Source organism: Mustela putorius, unplaced genomic scaffold, assembly GCF_011764305.1.
Source record: "Mustela putorius furo isolate JIRA1106 unplaced genomic scaffold, ASM1176430v1.1 tig00000174_pilon_pilon_pilon, whole genome shotgun sequence".
Taxonomy (NCBI): Eukaryota; Metazoa; Chordata; class Mammalia; order Carnivora; family Mustelidae; genus Mustela; species Mustela putorius.
Genome location: NW_025421304.1, coordinates 31,901,738 through 31,928,068, shown reverse-complemented (window position 1 = coordinate 31,928,068; position 26,331 = coordinate 31,901,738). Strand labels below are relative to the sequence as shown.

Below are 26,331 nucleotides of genomic sequence, written 5' to 3'. Positions count from 1 at the left end.
CAAGGGCCATGTATGCACACAGTCGGACTGGGCCCTGGGCTGTGAAAATCAGTGAGAGGGCCCCCCCACCAAATAAATTGCTTCCCTTTTAGAAAAGTCGAAGAGCCTTGCCCTGAGACCCTGGAGTCCAGAGCCAGCCCAGGCCTCCACCTTGGCCTCACAGGCTGCTAACGCAGGGCCTACTGGCTGCAACCTGTTCTGCACAGCGTAAAGGGGAGGGTAGGCCCACAGATCCCAGATGAGTAGGATTACTATTACTACTACTATTACTAAGATAGATGGCTCGGGTGGAAGAAGACGCCCTTCAAAATACCTCACCCAGGGGCGCCTGGGTAGCCCAGTGGGTTAAGTCTCTGCCTTCAGCTCAGGTCATGATCTCAAGGACCTGGGATGGAGCACCACGTCGGGCTCTCTGCTCAGCGGGGAGCCTGCTTCCTCCTCTCTCTCTCTCTCTCTCTCTCTGCCTACCTGTCTGCCTACTTCTGATCTCTCTCACTCTGTCCAATAAATAAATAAATCTTTAAAAAAAAAAAACCTCCCCCAGATGTGAAGGGATGTGAGGAATCTTCTTGTTATGCAGAGGAAATGCCACTTGAGAGATTAAAACTCCCATTCATCTTATAAGTTTGCCCACTGCTGCTTTAGGGTCAAGCGTGAATTACTCCTCAGGCACTGAGAAAATTCTTTCATCAAACAGCTGCCACTCTAGCCCTTGGCTGAACCTTCTTGATGTAAACTGTTTACTCCCCATTTCACAGCGTCTTCCCGTCTAAGGAAGACGGGGCCTCCACTCTGCTGGAAGAGCCTGCACAGGGCCCCCATCCCTCTCCTCACCCCCTTCATTCTCTCCTGGGGTACCTAGGGTCTCTCCCTAAGTGATGCCAGAGGCCCCTGGAAGCCATAGGCTGAAGACACAGGTGTGGGTCTGGGGACACACCAAGCCCTTTGGGACAGAACATAACAGAGAAAAGGCCACCCCTGGAAACTCCCTCACAGCCTGGCAGCCCCAGACTCACACGGCTCCCTAGAGAACTCAAGTAAGAGAGGAACCAGGAGAGCCTCAGGGGCTCTCTCCCTTCCCCTGCCTTGCCCATAGAGCCTCATACCCTTTGGCTGCTGCTTTACCCGCACAGCTGAAGGACTCAGCACAGGCCCACGGAGACTTTCATTTCCTCCTGACTCTGGTTCTAGTTCACCATCAGCATCAAAGGCCTGGTATTTTGTCTTTAACTGAGCTTGGGTGGGAATGAGGCTGGAGGGAACTTCACTTACAGGTCAGGGGAGATTCAAAGTTCTACTAACGTCCCTTTCAACCCAAAGAAAGCCTAAAAAGAAGGAAGGAGGAGTGGGGGTGGAGCCGTGGGGATGAAAGGAGTGAGAAGGGGACATCTCCGACTCATGCCCCTGTCCCCTCACTTGTGCCTCCTTCCACGACCACCTCCCATTCTCCCTTCTTCACCGGCCTTCCAAAGTCCCTTGAGCCATACAAATAAGTAACTTGATTTTTCCTCACCAGAACAGCTCCCCCTAGACCAATTAGCTATTTGCACTTTTTGCTGATTTTCTTCCTCAGAAGGCTACTGACCGGGGATCTGGGTGGCTCAGTCATTAAGCTTCTGCCTTCAGCTCAGGTCATGATCCCAGAGTCCTGGGGTCGAGGCCCACGTCATGCTCCCTGCTCCACTGGAAGCCTGCTTCTCCTTCTAACACTCCCCCTGCTTGTGTTCCCTCTCTTGCTAGGTCTCCCTCTGTCAAATAAAATCTTTAGAATCTTTAAAAAAATAAATAAATATAAAAGGAAGGCTACTGACCTGGTGAGGCTGGGAGGCTGTTGCCTTCTGGTGGTGCTAGGACTTGACAGCTGAAGGATTCCAGGAAGGGCAGGGCAGGACCAGGACTGCTCTCTGGGGTCCGTATGTCATGCCACAACAGCTCGGGGCGCCCTGCTCTTTCTCAGGCCCTGCTGCTCTTCTGGGAGCAGGAGAAAAGCTCCACTTTTCAGTGGAGCCACTTTCAGGGTCCCTCTGGGATGCTTCCTACCCTGATCCTATGGAGGAAGAGAAGGAAAAGAGAGACCCTAATGGGCAAAGATGATAACCCAGGAAGAGACGAAAAACAGAGGACTATGGGACAGAGAACAAAGCCCCTCAGTGCTGCAGACTGACTGACTCTGGCTTCCTTCCCACCTCAGCAGCCAGGAAATCGCTTACCCTCCCTGGGCTTCCTCACTTGCACAGTCCCATCCCCCTAAAGGAAAAAGCTGGGTTGAGGATGTTTGTAGCATTCAATATCAAAACTGGGGTTTTTTTTTTTGTTTGTTTTAATATTACTATACACAAATAAAAATTTATCATTGTTATCAAAACTAAAATTACATTTTTCTCTAAATGTCCCTTGTCTTTGGTTCACCTTATTATCCACAGTACTATGCACTGTATTTATAGATGGCAAAAGATCACATGTATTTGAAAGCCAATAGTTGGGACTGAGGGAAATAGTCTTCTTGACTCCAGGAAGATGACCATCTTTCGGAGAATCCGGGGGGATAAGCTGTGGCAACAGCTTGCTCAGCCCCAGCCCCAGAGAGGACCCTGATCCTTCCCTCCCATTCCCGTAAGAAAAAATTTCCACAGTTCTCAGCTAGCAAGTTGGGGTGGCCCGAAGCCCAGCCTATGCCCCAGAGCCTTAGAGGAGATCTGTAATGGCAACATGAAGTCTCCACTGACAATATGTTGTAATTATGATAATGATTCATAAATCAGCACCAAGAAGTACTCTAGAATGGCTGGTTAGGGACACACGCAGGCATCCCTGGGGAACACAGCATAACTGGAGGAAAAGCCTGCTCTCCCCAGATAGCAAATTTAGACCCTCTCTTTCCAGAATGTCACTTAGAGATGTCTGCCCTAATAGCTAGCAAGAACTTATTGTTAACAAGCATTCTGAGCAGAAAGGGAGGAAAACTCAAAAATCCAGGTCCCCAGAGACGTGAGCTGGGCCCTTAAAGTTGCTAAGGGCTCAGGTTTGCAAAACACAGTGTAGGGAAGCTGGGATATGGAACGGAGGGTAGAGAAGGGGAAGGCAGGCTCATGGGCGGAGAGAAGAGATGCAGGTGTGCTCAGCGTTGGCCACAAAGTCGAGGTGCTTTCAGGATATGCAGGGGTCCTGTGGCTTTGGGGCCCCACGTCCTCAGGGCTGAGGCCCCAACCTTAGGCAGAGTGGAGTCAGGAGTAATGAGCTCACCAAGGCTCCGGGTGTGCCATCGGCATCCCGTCCACAGCTCCTTCAAAGCAGGGGCGCGTCGCCTTCTCCTGCAAACTCTTCCTCCTCCTGACTTCCCCACGTCAGCTAAAGGGACCAACCTCATCACACGGGCACTGAAATGTCAAACCCCAGCCGACCAAGTGTCTGTTCCGCAAGATGATAGCTACTTTGGCAATCTCTCTAGAATCAGTCTCTTCTTTTCCATGTCTGCTGCCAAATTCCAGCTTTTCACTATATCTCACCTGGACCCTATCTGCCCGGTTTCCTGTTTCCTCCTCCCCTTATGACCAGCTATATATATCCTGCTCCCAGTCTGCCCTTTGCCTGCTCAAGAACTTGTCAGAACTAAGTGCTCCGTTTGCCACCTGCCAAGTCAAGTCCTTGTCTAGTGGCTTTCTGGACTGCTCTCTTGCAGTGCCCAGTTCCTCTTCTTCTGGGGACTTGAAATTTTCGATACAGTCTGGGTGCACTGCCTACCATGCCCCCAGCCCGCCCTGCTAGGCTGGGCCAACCAGACATCTCCTCCCTGGGATGTGCATCCCGAGCCCTGGTGACAAAATTACAGAACAGGGCTGCAGCAGATTTATCCTGGTGGTAGCGCTACCTTGAAGTCAGCTGGCCTTTGGTTCCTGCCGTACCCACTCTGAGACCCTGGAGGGGACATGGGTGTTGAGTCATCTCTCTGATTCTGGGAGTCCCCACAATCTTCTGAGGAAGTCCTTTCCTGCCAAAATCAGCCAAGCTGTTGCTTGTAACCAAAGGAGATTTTCTTAGTACTTTCTGACATACATTTCCTACGTTCTAGCCAAAAGGGAAAACTCCCTATAAAGGCTACGATGGCCTCCCTCAGCACCCGTTGGCCCCTCTCCAGCCCCCAGGCACTGCTGAAGCTCTACCTGCCCCTTCAGAGCCCAAAGGCCTCTTCTGAACCCTCTATGGGGATGGCTTCGGCTTCCTTTAAAGCAACAAGCCACTAGCTGTCCCTTCTGCCTTCTTCCACCGTAGACATTAGGGTACCTGCCTTAGCCCCCTCCTAAGGGACAATGACTTGGTCATTATTCCCTCCACAACACCCACTCCAGGAACCCAGCATAGCTTCAGGTTCAGTAAAATTCACCAGACTCTGCGGGAAGACAACCCAAAGGACAATTACAGGCTCACTGGGCAAAACAGACAGTGAGTGACAAAGAATGTGGAGTGTGTCATCAGAAAGACTGGAGTCTCAAATCCGGCTTCTCCACTTACTGAACCATCTGAGTTCAGGGAAGTCTCGTAATTTCTGTAGGTCTCAGTACTTTGTCTATGAGGTAGTGACAATAATGCCAAACTCTCAATGTGAGGGCAGTTAGGATGACGCCTAGCTAGCAGTAAGCACACAGTTAACACCAGCCATTATTCTAGCTATTAGTAGCTGGTTTGACAGATGCTCTATCAAAAAACAAAAACGAAACAGATGCTCTATCAGAGGGCTGGAATCAGGAGTCCCAGGGTTTACTAGGTAACCCCACCTGGATCTGGATTTGCCTTAAAAACCATAGTAGAAAATCCTTCACAAAGTAAAAAGCACAATGGAAGTGGGATTCCTCCCACTTTTCTAAATTTCAGAGATTCCCAGGCGTCCTGCCCAGGGCACGACCATGGCAGGACTTCACCTTGCAAATACTCCAACCTGCTCAGTCTGAGAGACAAAGTCAGGGCAAATGATGGTGTGGTTCCGCGTCTGCTTCCTCATGTCCACACAGCCATCCCTTTTCCAAAGCTTGAGTTCCTAAATGTCCTGCTTTCGTGGGGCCTTCCTTCAAATAACCAAGGGATAGTGTCTGCCATGTGGTTACAGTGGGACTGGGAGCTCAGGCACTGCAAGTCACCCCTACCATTAACCTAGTCAACACTGCGCAGCATCAGAATGAAAGGCAAAGGCCAATTCAGTGTAGCAGCCAGAACAAGCCTGGGTTGGGGAAGCAAGGCAGAAGTCCCTCTTAAGACTTCTATCTGCCTGGATTCATCTCCTAAGCAACTGTGACAGCCCAAACCAGTGGTTCTCAAAGTGTTCTCTCTGAGGAGCTGAGCAGAAATGCAAATTCTAGGCCCCACCCAGACTGACTGAATCAGAAAACTCTGGGAGTGGGGCCCAGCAATCTGTGCCTTAAACAGCTCTGGGGGGGGGGGGGTGTGCAGTCTGACGCCAGCTCAAATATGAGGAACCTTGTCCTAAACCTTTCATGGCATGATCCTCTGCTTTAACTCAAACATTTGCTGAATGCTATGTACCAAGGATCGAGCCGGGTGATGGTATTCCAGAAATGAGGACACATGTGAAGAAATTCCACAGTTTAATGGGGAAATACACAAATACACTAGGCAGGAGGTGGCATGAAAGAAGTCGAGGGAATCACTTTCCACCCCTCTCCCTCAGACTCCTACCCCTCAGACCTTCTCTTGCCATGGCTGGGAAAAGAGAACCCCAGTTCTGAAAACCTGGAAACCCACCCCCAATGCTGCTATCCTGGACTCTTCCACCTCGGGTAGCTTTCTCAACAGGAGTGATCCTTGCCCAGAGGCATGTCTCAGGTCCAGAAGCTTGACATGTCGGGATATGCTCCCACAAGGCCACACCCAGTGGTTCTTAGGGACTTGGAAAATGGCTCTATTGGAGGTTTGGGCTCAGAAAGTTCCTGGAGGGCCATGAACATGCCACAGCACATCACAACAATGCATTCCTGGGCAGGGTCACTCCCCCAGGCCCCTGGCAAGCTTGCACACGAGTGTGCAGATGCAGATAAAAACACACAGACAGTTGGCCCCCTGGCCTCTCTTCCTCTAATCTCAAGTTACAAGGTTAAAGGCATCCTATTTGAAAGCCAAAGGGGAGGGATCAAAGAGGGACTGCTGAAGCAGCTAGCCATCTGGTTCAGATCAAGACTGCTCATTCAGGACCCCAGCAGACTCCCCGATGGCTCACAGGTTTCCCTCCCTCCCCCAAATTCCCACAGGGAAACTGAAGACTGGGCTGGAAAGGGGTGACCCAAAGGCAAATCTGCCAAAGGAAGACTAGAAAACAAAAACCTGAATTAGGCAAGTCTGTACCACCTCTCTGAGCCCTGGTTCCCAGTTCCCTTCAGATCCTGAACACCACGACTAAACTCGAGATTACCGCCTACAGACACTGTGCCTTCCTCCACAAAGCACTCGGGGCACATACGCAGGCATCCTTCCTCGAACCAGCAACCCCTTCCAAAGTTAGCAGCAGAATCTCGATAAGTTTTAGGGGTGTGGTCTCCCACACTCCTCTTATGCCACCATCTCTACCAAGGTAGGAGGTTCCCTCCATCTCAGAGGGACTTCAGAGCCCACCAGGCATAATAAGAGAAAGGAATATCCAACTGGTGTCTAGGCAATTGTCCCAAAGACAAGGTAGGAGTGTGAGTTACCCTGCAAGGAAGGACTGTTTCCCAGAGACCCCAGAGTGCCCCGAAGCCCCCTCAGAGGCTTTGTTTGGAGGAGGCAGCCACTCCCTTTCTGCCACCAGCACTTCTCTTCCCCCTTTCCCCCAATGCCTTAGACTCTGTTCTTGAGTGCTTTATGCAACTGTAAAGCAAGAGACAAGATGGGAGATGGATGCAGTTGGCAAGAACAGAAACTGAAAGGCTAACTTGAGCAAAGAAGCAATGGGTGGGTGACTCTTCACAGGCAGAGAGGGCCAGAAGTGGGCTACTGGAAGGAGGATGGGGTTAGCAGAAGTGGTAGAAAGCTAAAGGGGAACCTAAAGTGAGCTCAGCCCAGGGATGCATCAGGAGGCTTGGGAAGTCCGGTCCCATTACAGTGGAATGGCTGAAGGGGAAAAAAAAAAATGACTTCAATTCCAAAGCATGGGCTCAGGACAGCCCTCATAGGACTAGGGCATGGCCTTGGCCAAGTTCCTGGTTCATGTCATGCCTCAGTTTCTCCAAAGTAGGAAGGAGGTCAAGCTGTTAGGTCTCATCAGAGGGAACTGGGCCATGGGGGTGGCTGGGGGGAGTGCCAAGTAGGGGAAAGAGGAGAGAGGTGCTGATGGTGCAAAGACAGCCTGTGGCCAAGAGAAGCGGGTTAGGGGTCTCCAGGTAGCTCAGAGGCCAAGAGCGCGCAGGGGTTGGGGGTACGAACTAGCCAGTGGACAGACAGTAAGTCGGGACTGGGGCAGCGAGCGCTTCCCAGAGCTGGGGCTGGGGGCTGCCACCAAAGAGTGGAACAGTCGCGCCTCAAGGGCTGGGAGCGGCTCGAGGTGCAGAAGCAGAAGGCGGGGATGGGGATTGAGGCCAAGACAGGCGGACCCGCGCCCCCATGGGGCAACCCAGAGCCCAGACCCCGGGGAAGTTGTCGGGGTGGACCGGGCGGGTCTGGGCCGCTGGGCCGAGCCAGCTGCCGGCGCGTTAAGGGGTTCGGGCAGCAAGGGGCCCGGGGCGCCCCGCATCCCGCCCGCCTTCATCCCGCCCGCGCACCTCAGTCAGCGCCGGGCGCCGCGCGGGCCATGCTCGCCGCTCCTGTCGCCGCCTCCGCCCGTGCAGAAAGCCGCCGCCGCTGGCGGCGTCCGGACCCGTTAGCTCCGCGGTTCCCTCGTCCGTCCGCAGCGGGCCAGTCCCGCCCTTGCCGGCTCTGCCCTCCCGGAGCTGGCCGCCGCCGCCGCCGCCTCAGTCCGGCCCCTCCCCCCACCCCAGCCCGGCTAGAAGGGAAGGGTGGGGGAAGGGGACGACTGCCCCCTCCCCATTCACATCCTCTCTGTCTCTCCCCACCCTCCTCCACCCGCACCCGGGCGGGCATGCTGGGATATGGAGTGCAGCCGGCGCTGGACCGCTAGGGGTGCGCCACATTCAGGACTACAGCTCCCGGAAGACAGCGCGCGCGCTATAGGGATTGTGGACTTTGTAGTTCGTCCGGGATCCGAGGGGGGTTGTCTACCGCGCAGGAGGTGGGGGTCGGCGCGGCGGGGGATGGGAAATCTCCATTCCCAGAAGGCTGGGCTCCCGGCGTTTTGAAACAGAAGGTGTGGGGTTCTGCGGTGCTCCGGGCTCGGGTTGAATACCTGGATCCCGAGGGAGGTGCAAACTGTAGCCCAGGATGCCTCTCAGACGCGTCTGTGGCCAGATGCGGCCGAGTCCGGCTGAAGGGGAAGCCTCCCGGCCCCCGAACAGAGCCTTGGGTACAGTTGCCACTAGCGCTCCCAAAGAGCCATGACCTGAGACCAGTTTGGCTGCGTGCCGGGGCTCTCCAAGCCGGAGGAGCTGTGGTGGGGCCTTTGTGCTCAGGCAAGAGGAGAAGGGGCTCCAGGAGCGTCGTGGGCGTGGGGCTTTCCCCACCCGGGAAAGAGGAGCCGAGAGACTGTGGGTTTCCCGGAGCACCTCGTTCAGCCTCACTCTCTTTTGTCAGATGCTCTTAGCTCCCTCCCTACTGTTTAGGGTAAGGCGCACAGGTTTTAAATATTTTTTCCATGTCTTCTCTTAGCAGGGACCTTCCCCAACTTCCAAACCTAACTCAAACCCTTCGAGAAGCTGCACTTTCGTCCTCCAAGCTTCATCTCCTCTGGCAGAGCGGAAGCCTGTAGGTCAGTGGTTCTCAAACTTTGGCGTGTTATCAGATTCTCCTGGAGAGCTTGCTCAAATACAGCTGGCTCCCCACTCGAGGTTTCTGTTTCATTAACTCTAAGGTGTGCCTGGGAATTTGCATTTCTAGCAACATCCCACGTGAGGCTGCTGGCTGCTGGTCTGGGGAAGCACTTTGAGAACTGCTACTGTTGCTGTTTGTTAGTTCTGACTTTGTCCTTCAAGGATGGGTCTGCTGTGGAATATTAGTCTCAGAAAAACCAGGCCGCCTAAGGCAGGATTCTAACGTAGTTTAGCACAGGAGTGCTCTTTTTAATTGTAATAAATAAACAAATCAGTTCATCCTGGAAAGAAAAATAGGGTGTGGGCCATCTGATTGAAAGGTGTTCCTGATCCTAGCCCGTGGTGTTTTCTCTAAAGCTGGGGAGGTTTTCTGGTGGTAACTGCCCCTCCCCTCCATGTATGTAAGCCAAGGAGTGTGATCTCAAATGGGGAGTACAGTGAGCTCAGTAGAATCCACTCCCACTGGGTGGGCTACAACCTAAAACAGGTTGGGGAGGCACCTGGGTGGCTCAGTTGGTTAAGCATCTGACTTCAGCTTTGGTTATGATCTCAAGGTCCTGGGATTGAGCCCCATATTGGACTCCCTGCTCAGTGAGGGGTCAGCTTGTCCCCGCCCCACCTTTTTTTTTTTTTAACCTCTCTCTCTCAAATAAATAAAATCTTTAAAAAATTAAATAAATAAAAATGAAACAGGTTGGGGTGGTGAAAGATGGGAAGGCTTCCTGACCTCTCAGGTAGGCTCTCCTTGACCTTGTAGTTCTGGGAACTACAAACCCCTGAAGACAACACTTGGTGACCATCACCCTCAGACACAATCCTAGACTCTACGAGCTGTAAGGTGACAAAGATTCACTGCTTGACCGAACTTCAGCCAGGCTGGTCTGAGCTCTCTTCTTCCATAAGCCTCAAGCTTGGTCTATAAAAACTACACTCCTCAACACAAACGATTTCATTCATCCTCCACCCTGCACAGTAAAGACTTAAACACAGTAACATAGTTTCTAACACCTCAAAGCCACATCCCTAGGATGACTATAGCTCCTCTCAAGTGCAGGCCAGCTAAACCTCAAAGCTGCGAAAAGGATTTGTTGTTTGCTGTAGCCAACCCCAGAAGATAGGTGACTACTCCAACTTAAACACTTACTACAAAGGGCTTGCAACTGTGACTCCTTCCTCTGTCCTTTTGAGATGTATATGTAGCTTCTACAGCTCCGGAGTGCCTTTCCCCAGGACCTGAAAGCCCTTCCTTTGAAATGTAATCATCAGGAAGGGTAGGGCCTGGGTCTCCCAGCCTCCGTGGGAGGATTGCATCCTAACTTCCTAACAGATAGTAGGCCTAATAATTTACACCCGCCAGTCCTTCGTCATTTTTCACTTCCCTGACTCCAGAGCTACTCTTACCTCCCTCCGTACTCCCTCATTCTCTCTTTAAAATGTGTCACCTTAGGGCGCCTGTGTGGCTCAGTGGGTTAAAGCCTCTGCCTTCGGCTCAGGTCGTGATCTCAGGGTCCTGGGATCGAGCCTCACATCGGGTTCTCTGCTCAGCGGGGAGCCTGCTTCCTCCTCTCTCTCTCTCTCTGCCTGCCTCTCTGCCTACTTGTGATCTCCCTCTGTCAAATAAATAAATAAAATCTTAAAAAAATTAAAATAAAATATGTCACCTCTACAAACTGAAACTGAATTCAGTTCACACTGGACCCCTTCATTATTGCAGTAGTATATTCCTGGTTAAAATCTGGCGTAACACTTTGGTGTCTGGCTTTGTTTATCTTTGACAAAAGGGGTGGGTACACTGAGTCCTCAGGGCCCAGATTCTAGTGTTCCACCCTTCCACTGAGGGCCAAAAGGGTGAGTTACTCTCGGGTCCTTGGGCAAGTAGCCAAGTGGCCACCAGAGGCGTTGGACCTTGACTAAAGTTAACTCTGGGATGCTTTTCTGCTTTTAGGTTTGTGTCTCCATCACAGGCCAGTGGCAGCTAAGTCATCCACATGCAACCCGGTGCTCTTTCCATAAAACGAGCTGCCAGGCCTTTCCTAAAGGGGCTTGACCTCTGCACCTGAGTCACGTGCCATGACAACATTCCCTCGCATGCAGAAGGTTCATGAATTTTTGAGTTTACACTCGTCTCCCGAATCTCTGTTGGCAGATGGTTCAGGGAGAACTAAGATGCCCTTTCACGGACAGGGCAAAGAGACCTTCTTTCTACCTCAGCTCCAACAGAGACCCTTATCATCACCCTTACCACTTCCCACTTAGATGTCACATTGCTTCACCCTTTTACCCTTGCTGGTTCTGTTTTCCCATGCCCTCCGCCCATCCAAATTCTGCCTGTCTGAAGTCTACCTTGAGTTTTCCTTCCTCCAGAAGGTTCTCTCCAACTGCCTCAGGGTAGCATTTGGATTTGAATCATTCTTTGACACCCAAGCGCCCCCAAAGACCTCATTTTTTAGAGCTGTTGTAAAGATTGAAAATAATACTACGATCTTAGGTAGGAAGACTATAAAAAATAAATGAAGTTAATCTATAAATTATTGTGATTCCAGTACAAATACTAGCAGGTTGTTTGCTCTTTTTGTTCATTTTTTGGAGATGGGAGAGAGAAGGAGATAAATTGATTTTTAAAAATTATTTGGATAAATAGGAGTGCGAGAGTGGCTCAGTAAATTACTCATCTGCCTTGGGCTCAGGTCATGATCCCAGGGTCCTGGGATCAAGCCCATGTTGGGCTCCCTGCTCAGTGGGGAGCCTGCTTCTCCTTCTTCCTCTACCTGCCTCTGCCTACTTATGCTCTCTCTGTCAAATAAATAAATAAAATCTTCTGGGGTGCCTGGGTGGCTCAGTGAGTTAAAGCCTCTGCCTCAGGTCATGATCCCAGACTTCTGGGATCGAGCCCCGCATCAGGCTCTCCGCTCAGCAGGGAGCCTGCTTCCTCCTCTCTCTCTGCCTGCCTCTCTGCCTACTTATGATCTCTGTCTGTCAAATAAATAAATAATGTTTAAAAAGAAAAATTAAAAAATCTTTAAAAAATTTTTTTTGGAAAAATAACAAGCAAGAGTAGTCAGGAAATGTTTAAAAAACTAACAATAGTAAAGGATGTTAGCCCTCTCAGATAGTCAACATGTTATAAAGTCTACTCTTAAAGGGTATGGTAGATCAATGACACACCTGCCAGTCTAGAAGTAAGCTCAAATACTCATAGGAATGAGCTTAAATACCAAAGGGAAATTGGCATGTAGTAAAGATACATTCTTAAATAAGCAGAAGAGAAGGTGAATTACTCTATAATGATGCAGGGACAATTGGGGAACCATTTGCTAAAAAATTAAGTCAACAGGGGCGCCTGGGTGGCTCAGTGGGTTAAGCCGCTGCCTTCGGCTCAGGTCATGATCTCAGGGTCCTGGGATCGAGTCCCACATTGGGCTCTCTGCTCAGCAGAGAGCCTGTTTCCTCCTCTCTCTCTCTCTCTGCCTGCCTCTCTGCCTACTTGTGATCTCTCTCTCTGTCAAATAAATAAATAAAATATTTAAAAAAAAAAATTAAGTCAACAGTGACTAAATTAGTGGATTGAAGTAAAAATCACCAATGCTTCTCAGTGTCATGTAAAACAAAGACAACCATACTTCATCCATAGAAGTAAGACACTCTGGGGACGCCTGGGTGGCTCAGTTGGTTAAGCAGCTGCCTTCGGCTCAGGTCATGATCCCAATGTCCTGGGATCGAGTCCCACATCAGGCTCCTTGCTCCGCAGGGAGCCTGCTTCTCCCTCTGACTCTGCCTTCCACTCTGTCTGCCTGTGCTCGCTCTCGCTCGCTCTCTCTGACAAATAAATAAAATCTTTAAAAAAAAAAAAAAAAGAAGTAAGACACTCTGAAAGTAGTGTTGAAGACAGAAATCACCCCAAAGCTAACAACACCAATATACAGAATATGCTGGTATCAGAGGACCAGGTTATTTGAAACCATGTAAGATACAATCAAAATGCAGTGAGAAACCAAACAGGACAAATGACCCCGTTTCTTCAATGAATACCTTTTAAATTAAAAAATATATGTATATATAGAAGAGAATCTGTAAATTTTAAAATTTTAAATTGGCCCTGTCAGCCAATCACAATGTATGGACTTTATTCAAACAACAAAAAAAGTTGTTTTACAATAGGGGAAATTTGGGGAACCTGGGCGGCTTTGTTGGCTAGTCATGGCTCAGGTCGTGATCCCAGGGCATGGTATGGAGCAAGTCAGGCTCCTTGCTCAGTGGGGAGCTTGCTTCTTTCTCCCTCTCCCTCTGCCTGCTGCTCCCCCTGCTTGGGCTCTCTGTCAAATAAATGGATGAAATCATTTTTAAAAAGGAGGGGAGACTTGAACACTGACCATTGGATATTAAGTGATTGCTATTAATTTTAAGTGTGCTCATGTTGTTGTGGTTAGTTTTTTGTCTAAGAGACCTCATTTAATAATATATACTGAAATCCTGAAATCCTGTTTATGGAATGATAAGATGTCTGGGGTTTGCTTCAAAATAATTCAGGGTTGGATGAAGGTAAAGATACAAGTTTGACTGGATTGATCATTGTTGGAGTAGGGGGGGAATGATGGTTACTTGGGGTTCATTATAATATTTTTTCTACTTTTGCATGTGTTTGAAGTTTTCCATAATAAAATGGTTTAAACCTTTTTCAGTGACATCTCCACCTCATACCTCGCTAAAAACCATCACCAACACCACCACCAAAAACCAAGTTAATAGAAAATGGGAGACATTTTTGGAATTTATATTAAAAGGTGAAGAGCTGGGGCGCCTGGGTGGCTCAGGTCATGATCTCAGGGTCCTGGGATCCCAAAGCTCTGCCTTTGGCTCAGGTCATGATCTCAGGGTCCTGGGATCGAGCCCCACATCAGGGTTTCTGCTCAGTGGGGAGCCTGCTTCCCCCTTCTCTCTGCCTGCCTCTCTGCCTACTTGTGATCTCTGTCTGTCAAATAAATAAAGTTAAAAAAAAAAACGGTGAAGCACCAATATAAGATGCTTTTGTAAATCAGTAAGAAGACCAAGAACCCAATAGGAAATGTAAAAATTATATAAACAGTTCACAAAAGAAGGAAACACAATGGCTCTGATATGAAAGATGCAGAGCTTCTGTTTTTAAGAAAAAATTGTAGTAAAATACACATAGCATGAACTTTACCACCTTAACCATTTTTTTTTTAAATAAATGAAAGGTAACTGTTTATTACTGAAGAGAAAAACGTATACAAGAAAATCTAGATTCATTTTCCTCATGCACTACTTTTGTAATAAAGTTCTGGATAATCAACTTTGAAGATATTTACAAGGATAAATTTTTCTTAACGCATGACCATTTACTGTATGATGGACATTTTTTTCATAGAAATCAAATATGGAAACAGAATATATTCTTATAGTTTACAAGAAGCTTAGAACATTGTATTAACAAGATGATATATTTTACTGCAAAATATTATAAAAGTGATGCAATTTTGTGGCTCATATGTTTAATTACTTAATTTGAACAGGGGAATGAAAAACCAACAAGACAGGCCTGGCTTTGAAGATTTTTTGTATTCAATTCGTTCTACTTTCACATCATCTCCAATTAGCTGATACACATAAGTGACAACTATAGAAGCCTGGATGTCCATCAACACAAATGAAGGAATAATGTTTGCTTCCAAGGCATTATATACTCCAGTGGCAGAACCTGGGTTAATGTAGAATTTATTCTCATGCTCAAATGCTTCAAATTTGTGTGTGTGTCCCGAGATAAGAATGTCCACATCAAACTGCCTCTGCAAGAGGGCTAAGCTGGCCATATCTCCCCAAGGAATAACTTGATGCCCATGGATCAAACCAATTTTGAACTGCCCAACAGTCACAACTTTCTGTTCTGGATAATTCAGATTCTCATCGAAGTCTCCTCTCACAATATGAACATCACCAGCCAGCGTCTTGAGATAGTCATAACTCTCTTTGGTGCAAAGGTTTCCAGTACAGAGAATGTGCTGAATCTTTCCTGGCACCAGCAGTTTTTTGAATTTAGCCGGCAAACTGTTGCACCGGTGTGGGATGTGCAGGTCTCCTAATACCAACACCAATCCGTGCCCAGCCATCCTGTCACTGGGCTCCGCTCAGTTACCAGCACCGCCACTGCCTTCTTCCTCCGGCTCCTCAGCGACCCCACCTTTTTTAAAAAGATTTTTTAATTTATTAATTTGACAGAGGGAGAGAGAGACAGAGAGAAAGGGAGCACAAGCAGGGGGAGTGGGAGAGGGAGAAGCAGGTTTCCCACTGAGCAGGGAGCCTGATGGGAGCTCGATCCCAGAACCCTGGGATCATGACCTGAGCCAAAAGCAGACACTTAACAAGTGAGCCACCCAGGCTCCCACTGCCTTAACCATTTTTAAGTGCACAGTTCAGTGACATTAAGTACGTTCACAGTGTTGTGCCCCCATCACCACCACTCATCCACAGAGCTCTTTTCATCTTGCAAAACTGAAAAGTTCTGTACCCCTTAAACAATGACTCCTCACATTTTCCCCTCCCCCCAGTTCCTGACAACCACCATTCTACTTTCCATCTCTATAAATTTGACTATGAAGTCATATCAGCATGAGGACAGTATTTGTCCTTCTGTGTCTGGTTTGTTTCACTTAGCATAATGTCCTCAATGTTCATCCACATTGTAGCATGTGTCAGGACTTCCTTCCTCTTTCAGGCAGGATAATATTCTATTGTGTGTATGTTCCACATTGTATCCATTTATTTATCATTTGACACTTGGGTTGCTTCCATCTTTTGGCGTTTGCAAATAAAGCTGCTATGAATATGGGTATAGAAATCTCTCTTTAAGTCCCTGCTTTCGGTTCCTTTTTTTTTTTTTTTAATTTATTCATTTATTTGACAGAGAGAGATCACAAGTAGGCAGAGAGGCAGGCATAGAGAGAGGGGGAAGCAGGCTCCCCGCCGAGCAGAGAGCCTGATGCGGGGCTCAATCCCAGGACCCCGAGACCATGACCTCAACTAAAGGCAGAGGCTTAACCCACCGAGCCACCCAGGCACCCCCTTGCTTTCAGTTCTTTTGGGTATATACCCAACAGTGGAATTGCTGTATCATATAACAACTCTGTTTTTAATTTTTGGAGGAACCATCATAGTATTTTCCATAATGGGTGTATTGTTTTATATTTCCCCAGCAGTGACGAGGGTTTCCGTTTTTCCACATCCTCACCAACCGTTATTTTCTGAGCTTCATGCTGAATAAATAAATGCAAATTAAAACCACACTGAAATATCATTTTTCACCTATCAGATTGGCAAAGACCAAATAGCTTGATAACTATCTTGGCAAGAGTGTGGGGAACAGGATTCGTGTATGCTGTGAGTGTGACTGGAAACTGGTACAGCCTCTAAGAAGAGTAACTTAGTAATATCTTCAAATTCCACATGCACACACCATTTGACCCAGCAATTTGTAAGAAAGTATCCTATTTACACATTTTCTTAGTTGCATACAGGGATGGCTATTTGTTACAACACCATGTGAGCAAAGATTAAAAGTGATCTGTATGTTGTGGCACCTGGATGGCTCAGTTGCTTAAGCATCCGACTCTTGGTTTCAGCTCAGGTCATCATCTCAGGGTCCTGGGATCGAGCCCCAGTTTGGGCTCCATGCTCAGCATGGAGTCTGCTTGAGATTCTCTCTCCCTCTTCCTTTGCCCCTCCCCCTACTCATTCTCTCACAAACAAATGAATAAATAAATATTCATGATCTAAATTAAGGAGTCAATGGATAGATTGAAGACATTTCAACTGATGGTGTCTTTTGTTATCATTAGCTCAGTGGATAAGAAACTATTGGAGAGCAGGGGACTGGCTTTTGTAGGTCAAAACAGACCTTCAAGAAATATTGATTAAATTAATGAAATTATTTCTTAGTCTCTGGCAGAACTGAATTGGCAGGAAGCTCAAGGAGGTTAAGTGGCTTGTCTAAGGTCATTCATATATAATATGTATTACCTATTCCTTATGTGCAAAGCACGATGGAAGGCACTATGAAATTGAAAAATTGCACCCTACCTTCTAAGAGATTGAGATCTAGCAAAGCAATCCGGCACACCATTAAAAATATCAAGGTTTTGGTGTTTTGTTTTTTTTTTAAGATTTTATTTTAATCTCCACACCCGATGTGGGGTTCAAACTCCCAACCCTGAGACCAAGAGTCATACACGCTGACTGCATTAGCCAGGGACCCCCAAAATACCAAGTTTTTTTTTAATGGTCCTTTCAGTTATAGCAATGGAAACCATTATTCCGGTGGATAAATTGAGGTACAGATCAGAGAAGTCGTTTCTCAAAAAAGCCATATGAAACAGCAGAACAAAGATGCTGACTAAAATAGAAGTCATCATTCCATTTGTGCCCATCCTTAGTGCCCTGGGGGATCATTTCAGGGGAACCATTTCCCACCAGTGTTCCATGCACTGGATCAGCCTTCTCAAAGGTGTGCAGGTTGCTCCTATAAAAAGGATTCCCTGGTGGCGCCTGGGGTGGCTCAGTGGGTTAAAGCCTCTTCCTTCAGCTCAGGTCATGATCCCAGGGTCCTGGAATCGAGCCCCATATTGGGCTCTCTGCCCAGAAGGGAGCCTTCCTCTCTCTCTGCCTGCCTCTCTGCCTACTTGTGATCTCTGTCAAATAAATAAATAAAATCTTAAAAAAAAAAAAAAAGATTCTCTAACCTGTGTGTGAAATGCTTTATACATGAGTGTAAAGTTATCCATGCATACAGGTGTTTTTTTCCCTACCTTTGTCCATTGAGAAGGCCTGAGAGCAGTGATACCCCATTAGCAACTGAGCTTTTGTGGCTGTCTTTAAACTTAAGGTGAAAATCACAAAACATAAAATTAGCCATTTTGTTATTTTAATTTTAATTTTTTTGGAGGAGGCACCCAGAAATGAACCACTTTATAGCATACAATTCAGTGCATTTAGTACATTCACAATGCTTTGTAACCAATACTTTTATCTAGTTCCAAAACATTTTCATGATCCCAGAAGAAAATCCTGTACCCATTAAGCAACCATGCCTCATGCTCCCTCCCCCAAGCCCCTGGAAACCACTATGTTCCATCCCTATGGATTCACTGTTCTAAATATTTCATATAAATAGAATCATACAAAATACGGTCATTCATGTCTGACATCTTTCAGTTAGCATAATGTTTCTAAGGTTCACCTATGTTACAGCATGTGTCTATATTTCATTCTTTTATGACCAAATACTACTCTATTGCATAGATATACTATACTTTGTTTATCCAGTATATTGATTTCTTAAAGTTGTGAGAAGAAAATAAGCCTGTCTACCTTTGTTTCGTGGTTTGCAGCAACCCTTGTTAACATCTTACAGAAGCTCTCTTGAAAATACTACACAAGATATTTGTGAATGGTAACAGTCAGGATTTGGGGAAGAAGGTCCACTAAATGATGAAGTACATTTAAAAGCTCTGTAGAAAGGGCTCGTTTTTTAGTCTGTCAAGTCTTTGGTTTAAATTTTTTTTTTTTTTTAAAGTAGGCTTCACACCCAGCATGGAGCCTAATGCAGGGCTTGAACTCAAGACTGTGAGATGGAGACCTGAGCTGAGATCAAGAGTTGGATTTTTTTTTTAAGATTTTATTTATTTATTTATTTGACAGGCAGAGATCACAAGGAGGCAGAGCGGCAGGCAGAGAGAGAGAGAGGGAAGCAGGCTCCCCACCGAGCAGAGAACCCAATGCGGGACTCGATCCCAGGACCCCGAGATCATGACCCAAGCCGAAGGCAGCGGCTTAGCCCACTGAGCCACCCAGGCACCCTCAAGAGTTGGATATTTTAAAAATTAAAACACTTGGGGTGCCTGGGTGGCTCAGTTGGTTAAGCATTGGACTTTTGCTTTTGGCTCAGGTCATCATCTCAGGGTCATGAGGTTGAGCTGGGCACTGGGCTCCCTGCTCAGAGTGGAGTCTGCTTGAGATTCTCTCTCTCCCTCTGCCCCTCCCCTTCCCCATCCGTGCGCTCCTTCTCTCTCTCTCAAATAAATAAAGAAATCTTATTTTTTAAAGATTTATTTATTTATGTATTTGAGAGAGAGAGAGAGCGTGTGAGCAGGAAAGAGGGGCAGAGGCAGAGGGAGAAGCAGACTCCCCACTGAGCATGGAGCCCAATGTGGGGCTTAATCCCACGATCCAGAGTTCTTGACCTGAGCCACCCAGGTGCCCCTAAAAACGTAATTTTTAAAAACCATACCAGCTGCTTTGTTTTCTCCTTGGAAATCCCAGCACAAGAGTTTAATATCCTCTCTCCATTTTCCTCAACTAGTCCCCATGTCTTCTCTACTCTTCCTGTAGTAAATGCCCTTTACAGCAATGGTGCACCCGTTCTCTACTTTTCTCAGTTGTTGTGTTGGCAGCTAATTACTCACAGTTTTACTCTTCTCCAGAGAATTGTCCTCAGTCCACATGAACTATTTCATCCAGATGGGCCTGGGAAATCATGCTGCTCCTTTTCCTACCTCCCAGTGGCCCATAGCCTATGAATGACTGATGTGGGGTACAAAGTCCAGCTCCCTTACTTTGGAGAGAGATACACCTCGTGTTGCATTTTATGCCCCAGAGCTCACTGTAGGATCAGACCAAGGCTAGACATCTTTGCTTGGCTTCTAACCCTGCCCTAATCCTGCTTACCTCACCGCCCCAATAAATCCTTTGCACAAGAATCCATGTCTCAGGCTCTACATCTAGGGAGCCCAACCTAGGATATCCCTGTGGGTAGTCCTGGCTCCCAGAGGTATTTCCTGCTACGAGCAGCAGGCATGTATCTCATCTGGAGCCCTGCAGATTGCACCTCCTTCAGGAAGCCCTCCTGGACCTCGGCCTTCACACTCCTGCAGCATTTAATAAGGAAATTGGATGCCTATTCCGCCTAGGCACTGTGCTAATCCTTTTGTGTGCATTAGAGCATAATCCTCCCAACAAGCTGATTAGGCAAATACTCTTGTATTCTTACAGATGAAGAAAATAAGGCTCAGAGAGGTTGAGTGTCTTGCTCACTCAGTAAGAAAGTAACAGAAATTAAGGAGCATTTGTCTGATTTCTCACGCTCGTATTTAATCACTATACTCTGTCCTAAATTATAGTATCAGAACTTTTATTTTTGTGGGTCTATCTACCCGAGACAGTGGGACTGTGTATAGAGGTGAGGTACGTGTTGTATGTCTATTGCTGAAAGAGTGTGCTCAGAGCTTCATCTTATTAAAAATATTCTGAGTATCATTGCTACTCACACCAAGGAATTCCAGAGTGCCTTTGGAGCTCCCCCTTCAGTGTGCCTGCCCTAGGAAGTGGGGTGAACCCCTTTGCCTCTGAGCTCCTTTGGCACACGGATTTCCGGGAGCCCCTGCCAGAGCTGCGGTTAGAGGCATCCTTGCCTTCCACTCCACTGCAGAGCGGGGATCTGCATTGCTGAGAACAGCAGCAGTGGGAGAAAGCTCATCACTTCCCTGGAGGCTTCCTGGGTTCACAGAAGACAAAGAGCAGGCACTGAAGTCGGGGTTCAGACCTGGGCCAAGTGAAGAGGGGGAACAACCCCAGGGGGAGAAGACAAAGGGAAGGAGAGAGATTTGGGGGAGGAGGTGGGATAGTGGGGGCGGACTAGGGAATTGTTGGTTATTCATTCGTCTGACAAATTATTTTAACCACTTACAATGTCCTAGGCACCGTTCTGGGGACTGAGGATACAATCACGGACAAACCAAAGACCCTGATTTAATGAGGCAACATGAGAAGAACAATAAAAATAATGCTATTAATGATTAATAGGACTCTTTCTGAGCACCTACTATGGAGTCAGGAAGTTATCTTATCCTCACAACAATGTCAGGTATTTGATACTGTTATTAACCTGTTTTACAGATGGTGACAAGGAGAGACAGAGTAGCCAAGTGATTGGCTAAGGTTACATAGAGTTTGAGCAGGGTCCCTCATCTCCTTTGAGATGAATGCCAAGGCCTCTCAGGCTCCCTACTGAGGACAGAAGATTTGGAAAGTACATTCTTGAAAGAAAAATTAAAACAATAGCTACGAAACTCAAGTTCTCCTTGCCCATCTCGATCCCTAGCAGTCTCCATCCTGTTATGAATACTATGTGTCCATATACATTATTTTTTTAAAGATTTTATTTATTTATTTGAAAGAGATCACAAGTAGGCAGAGAGGCAGGCAGAGGGAGAGGAAGGGAAGCAGGCTCCCTGCTGAGCAGAGAGCCCAATGTGGGACTCGATCCCAGGACCCCGGGATCATGACCTGATCCGAAGGCAGAGGCTTTAACCCACTGAGCCACCCAGGCGCCCCATATACATTATTTTTGACCCGAGTGTCTTCCGGTCCATATGGTTCTACGTTTTTTCTCCCTACCTTGAACACGGTTCCCTATTGTACACACAGTTCTACTTACTTTCTCATTGCGCATAGTATTCCATGGCATAGATGTACCCTAGAGAATAGAGAAAAAACAATTTTTCTCTATCACAAACAATGCTGCCATTCACAGCTTTTCCAAAAACTCCGCAGATTCTCTTCCTACTGCAGAGTTGCAAAGTTTCTTCTGGAAGGACCCATGTCATCAAATCCACGAAAGCACTAGCCAACTGCCAGTCCAACAGTAGCCGCTTACACTCTGGCAACTACTTTTTTCCCCCCTCAGTGGATTTTATTTTCTTCTGAGAAAAGCAGCTGCCCCAGGTCCTGGCTAGGGGTCTAAACAGACCCCAAACGACGAACCTCGAGTCCCAGAAAAACGAGCCTGTGTCTTTAAGAAGCGTTCGTTCCTCTGGGAGTTGTAGTTTTGCTGGGCTATGGAGCCCCCTTCTCATCTCACCTCCTTTCTCGATCTGAACTCACACATCCTTTAGGCAAGTGCTGCCCTCGCCAAATCTGTGTACCCATGCAATACAGAGCTCCGAGTCAGTTTTTTGGGGAGGACAAGCCAAGACAAGCGAAGGGGAGAAACTACATTTCCTAGGGTGCACCGCGAGGAGGGTGGGGGGGGGGGTTGGGGGGGGAACAAGCGACCCGTGTTAAAGAGCCCGCGGCGCCGAACGCCCAGCAGTGGCAGGTATGTCGGTCCGTGTGGGTCCCCGCTTCGCGCGCCCCGGTCCCCCGCCACTGTTTTTCGGCCCACGCTCTCGGACCGGCAGGACCGAGCTTGGCCAGTAGCCTCCAGGTTCCCGATAGGGAAGTGTCCGAGAACTCTGCCAGCGCCCCTGGGCGTCCCCTGGCTGCAGAGTACCTCTGCTACCGGTGGGTCTGGGTTTTTTCAGTGGTAACCCTGGGACCTGGCCAGTACCGGGCACTTGGGGACGCCCGGGACAGGGAAGGATACGGACCCCAGAGGCCCTTCACCCCTGAGGCAGGTGGGGCGTTGGATGCCAGCGCTGCTGACTGCTTTACAGCCGTGTTTCCTGCCTTAGTTTACCCCATCTGGGCTCATCATTATGCACAAATCTTGATTACAGGACGTTTGTATAATTTACAAAGTGATTTTACTCCCAGTCAACTTCAGTTTGCCGTTTTATTTTCCAGAAGGCAAGACAGATCCCTTCATGAGCCTGTTTTTGTTTTGTTTTGTTTTTACCTTTCAAGCTCAGAAATGCAAAATCCCTGCCCCAATACTCTTCCAAAAAGCATATATGAAGAGGTTTAATTATTTTGTTCTGTCCCTGGCTCCCCTTCCCTACCCAATTTTGGGACAGGGAAAATTGGCTGAGGACATTAAACTTGGCCTCAGTAGATGAAATGTTATTGAAAGTGGGCAGAATATTGGAATAAAACTCTATTCTTTTCTAACTTTTCTGTAAATGTCAGGTATGACGGGATACACCTTGGCGTTGCACGCACCTGGCCTGCCCATACTGCTGTGCATGACTGAGCAAACTCTTTCGTCTCTTTCAGCTAGTTTCCTTATCTTTATCGTGTGTGATAAGATCCAATTCATAGGTCTATTGAGTGAGTCATGTGAGCTGATTATGCAATGCCGGTGGTGTTGCAAAAAAAGTGCTCCCTGAACTTTAGCCACTAGTATCATTCCACCTTTTGTGTTACCATAAAATACCCTTTGGGCTGATCTGGTAAAGCGTGCTGCTTCACCTAGCTTGATATCCCTAGACCTTCCCTGATTTTTTAATCTTTGGGACATCTTTGACCTGGAGAATATTTCAGAGGTAGTGTTCACTCTCACTGCCTTCAGGGTCAAGTTAAACTCTCTTGTTCCCTTTCCCTCCGGGAGAGAACTACCACTCATTGAGCACCCCCTGGACTCCCATGCCACATTGTTTCCATTTTATTTAATACTGGCAACAGTCCTAGGAGGTTGGTATCTCTGGCTTGCAAGAGATGAGCTAACCTGTTCAAAATCACACAGGAGGAGGCAGGGAGGGATGGAAACAGAGCTCCCAGGACTGATTTTCAGCTTGGGACTGCTCTTCTGACCTAAGGCTCTAGTGGGGTGCAGTCCAGATAGGCCTTCCCTCCTCCCCTCTGGCCATGATCTGTCACCTGTCCATGTCTCCCAGTCATTATGCTGAGACCAAGACTAGGCTCAGATTTTCTGGGTCATTGGACCCTCCTTGGGACATTTCTTCCTTGCTCCCTTTTCAGCACCTTTGCTTGGGACCAAATGTTATTATCATTGTCACCTGAATTAAAATTAGAGTGACCCAGGTCCCAGTCATGGCTGCACATCCATTAGCTTCTTTAAAGTGGAGATAATAATACTTATCCTGCAGGGGTGTTGTGAGGATAAAAAACCCAAATGTCTTAACTGCGGGCCAGTGAACTCAGTCCCAGTGGCTGTTATCATTAACATTGACCTCATTTCATTATCACCTTGTATTTGTTTAGACTGTGTCACAATGGCTAATACACTCTGAGCACTTTCCATATATTTACACCTTTCATTCTTTCCTTGTTCCCACAAAGTAGGTTCAGTGTAGTGGTTAAAAGAATGGACTCTGGAGGGCACCTGGGTGGCTCAGTGGGTTAAGCCGCTGCCTTCGGCTCGGGTCATGATCTCAGTCCTGGGATCAGGTCCCGCATCAGTCTCCGTCTACTTGTGATTTCTGTCAAATTAAAAAAAAAAAAAAAAAAAGAATGGACTCTGGAGAAAAGTGTCTGGTTCATTTTGGCTGTGCTACTTGCTCGCTGTGCAACCTTGGGCAAGTTACTTAATCTCTCTGTGCCTCAGTTTCTTATCTTTGAGGATAAAGATGGTACTTCCCTGACATGAAGTTAGAGGTTCTTTTTTTTTTTTTTTAAGATTTATTTATTTATTTGACAGAGAGAGATTACAAGTAGGCAGAGAGGCAGGCAGAGAGAGAGAGAGAGGAGGAAGCAGGCTCTCTGCTCAGCAGGGAGCCCAATGCAGGACTCGATCCCAGGACCCTGAGATCATGACCTGAGCCGAAGGCAGCGGCTTAACCCACTGAGCCACCCAGGCACCCCCCCCTTTTTTTTTTTAAGTTAGGGGTTCTTACAGAGGTTTTTTTTTTCCTTTGAAGGTGCCAAGAGAGGGATGATATTATACTCCCCATTTTGGTTCAGGTCCTTGGAGAAGCAGAAACAAAGATGTGACTAGACTTGCAAGAGATTTTTTGGGGAAGGGGAAAGAAGGGGAGGGAGCTAGAGGAGTCAGGGAGAGCTGTCAGGCTGCTGCCTGTGAAGGAGCAGCAGAAGAAGGGAAGGAAGGAAGGAAGGGAGATAGGAAGGATGTTTGACACGCTTGCAGCTCTGAGACCGTTCTGTTGGGTTGATGGGAACTTCAGGAGCCCAGGTTGTCTTTCAGAGGATCCCCATCTTGCAGGAGTTGGTCTGTGTTCATGTCCTTGCTGCACGGAGTCATTGATGGGTTGGGAAGAGTTGGTGGAAGTGTTGCTTCCATGTGAACAAGCTGGGGGCACTTGTCAGTTAGACTCTCTGCTGCAGGAGGCCTGAGGGTGTTAGGGTGCTGGAGATCACACGGTAAGTTTGTGGCCAAGCTGGAGTCCCACGAGGCTCCTTTACTGGAAAGGCCAGATGGACATCCTGGGGAATGCCTTCTTCCTCAGGTGGCTGGCCAAGATCTCTAGCTCGGACTTCCCCTCTGGATTTCCCTCCTGGGCTTAGCAGGGAACAGAGCAATTTCTCTTAGTGGTGGAGGCTCTCCCTGAAAGCTGGTGGGAGTGTGGGTGTTGCCAAGTGGTGGTGACTGTCAGCCTTAGCTAACCATAAGCTTGATGGCTGCAGAGTCTGGTGTGAGAGATGCTGTTGTTGCTGGCTCTTAGTGAGTAGAGTAGGCTGACTTAGAGAGTAGGCTGACTCCCGAACACACACTCTGGGCCCCCATCATCCCTCACCATGCTCAGCTTTGGAAGTCAGAGGGAAGAGGTGGGGGGGTGCTGCTTTGTGGGACAGCACTCAGACCCCTGCCAGAGGTGGATGCCAGGGGGCTTTTGAGGACTGTTTACACATGGTCTTGGGGACTCAAGAGTCTGATTCATTTCCCATTTGGTAGGAGAGGAATGTTGAGGCGGGTAGGAGAGGGTGGAGCCATAGCTTTGGCCCACTTACCCCTCACTTGCTCAGAGTGCCCTAGAGGAAGATGGCTGCCAAGCGCCTTGTAGCCCTCTTCTGGCTTGGAGCTTCTGGAAGGGAAGGTCCCCTCCAAGGTCCCTGTAGTGGGTGCTGTTGGCACCCTGCCTTATCCTTTTGAACAGATTGGTGCATCCCTCCCACAGCTACTACCTTCTCCCGGGAATTGCCCTTGGCTTCAGGAGCCTAGGAGGTTAGAACCTTCCTCCCCTCCTCTCCCCTCCGCCTGGCTCACAGCCAATACCTGAATGATGAGTGAGACTGAATAAAGCCCTTTGCTTTCAGATGGGGATGCACTGTCAACCCCACCCTGCTCCCCTCACTTCCTCTCCTGAGGAAATCACACGCAACCAGATTGAGAAAGTCAGATACATTCACACACAACCCAGCCATCCCATACCTGGGTGTACACTGGCAGAGATGAGGTCTTACGTTCACACGCAGCCCGCGCGCCAATGTTTGTAGCAGCTCTTGTCCATGATTCTCCAAACCTGGAAACAGCCCAGGTGTCTTTCGAGACCACGGATGCCAGTCCGTGCAGTGGGATACGGCTTGGTGAATAGAGAGAACTACTGGTATGTGCAGTCAACTTGGATGAGCCTCAAAGGCATTATGTTGAGTGAAAGAAGCCAACCTCAAAAGATTGTAGCTGAACCATAGCTACAGAGAACAGTGTGGATGTCAGGAGTGAAGGATGGAGTGGGGTGTGCCCAAAGGGATGGCATGCAGGATTTTGTTTGTCTTTTGAGGTTTTTTT

At 48.0% G+C, this 26,331-nt stretch overlaps 2 protein-coding genes and 1 long non-coding RNA gene across 6 annotated transcripts in view; 1 reads left to right on the top strand and 2 right to left on the bottom strand.

The window, feature by feature from the left end:
- ST3GAL2 (ST3 beta-galactoside alpha-2,3-sialyltransferase 2) overlaps positions 1 to 7,985 on the bottom strand; it is a 49,231-nt gene extending 41,246 nt beyond the window's left edge. For 2 of the 3 annotated variants that reach the window (XR_006605602.1, XM_004754024.3), the window contains exons 1-2: positions 7,743 to 7,985; positions 1,812 to 2,047 (exon numbers count right to left, since the gene is read on the bottom strand). The gene's annotated coding sequence lies outside the window, so the exon portion shown is untranslated. The remainder of the gene's footprint in view (positions 1 to 1,811; positions 2,048 to 7,742) is intronic. The other variant, XM_004754025.3, reaches the window with a different exon arrangement.
- Positions 7,986 to 8,181: 196 nt separating this feature from the next.
- LOC106005958 lies at positions 8,182 to 21,093 on the top strand. 2 transcript variants are annotated; one of them, XR_006605601.1, is made up of 3 exons: positions 8,182 to 8,284; positions 8,743 to 8,842; positions 20,666 to 21,093. It is a non-coding gene; the product is annotated as an uncharacterized LOC106005958 (long non-coding RNA). The 2 variants fall into 2 exon arrangements; XR_001179730.2 differs by lacking the exon at positions 20,666 to 21,093 and adding an exon at positions 10,849 to 11,631.
- On the bottom strand, positions 14,097 to 21,720 carry LOC123390984 (vacuolar protein sorting-associated protein 29-like). The gene is made up of 2 exons (XM_045076295.1): positions 21,406 to 21,720; positions 14,097 to 15,099 (listed from the first exon to the last, which is right to left on the bottom strand). Exon 2 carries the CDS (start codon positions 15,026 to 15,028, stop codon positions 14,414 to 14,416), a length of 615 nt encoding a protein of 204 aa, XP_044932230.1. The 5' UTR covers positions 15,029 to 15,099; positions 21,406 to 21,720; the 3' UTR covers positions 14,097 to 14,413.
- Positions 21,721 to 26,331: the final 4,611 nt, after the last annotated feature.

Bases quoted from the DNA above. Each gene is read 5' to 3' on its own strand.
- LOC123390984 (XM_045076295.1), bottom strand. From the start codon at position 15,028: ATGGCTGGGCACGGATTGGTGTTGGTATTAGGAGACCTGCACATCCCA.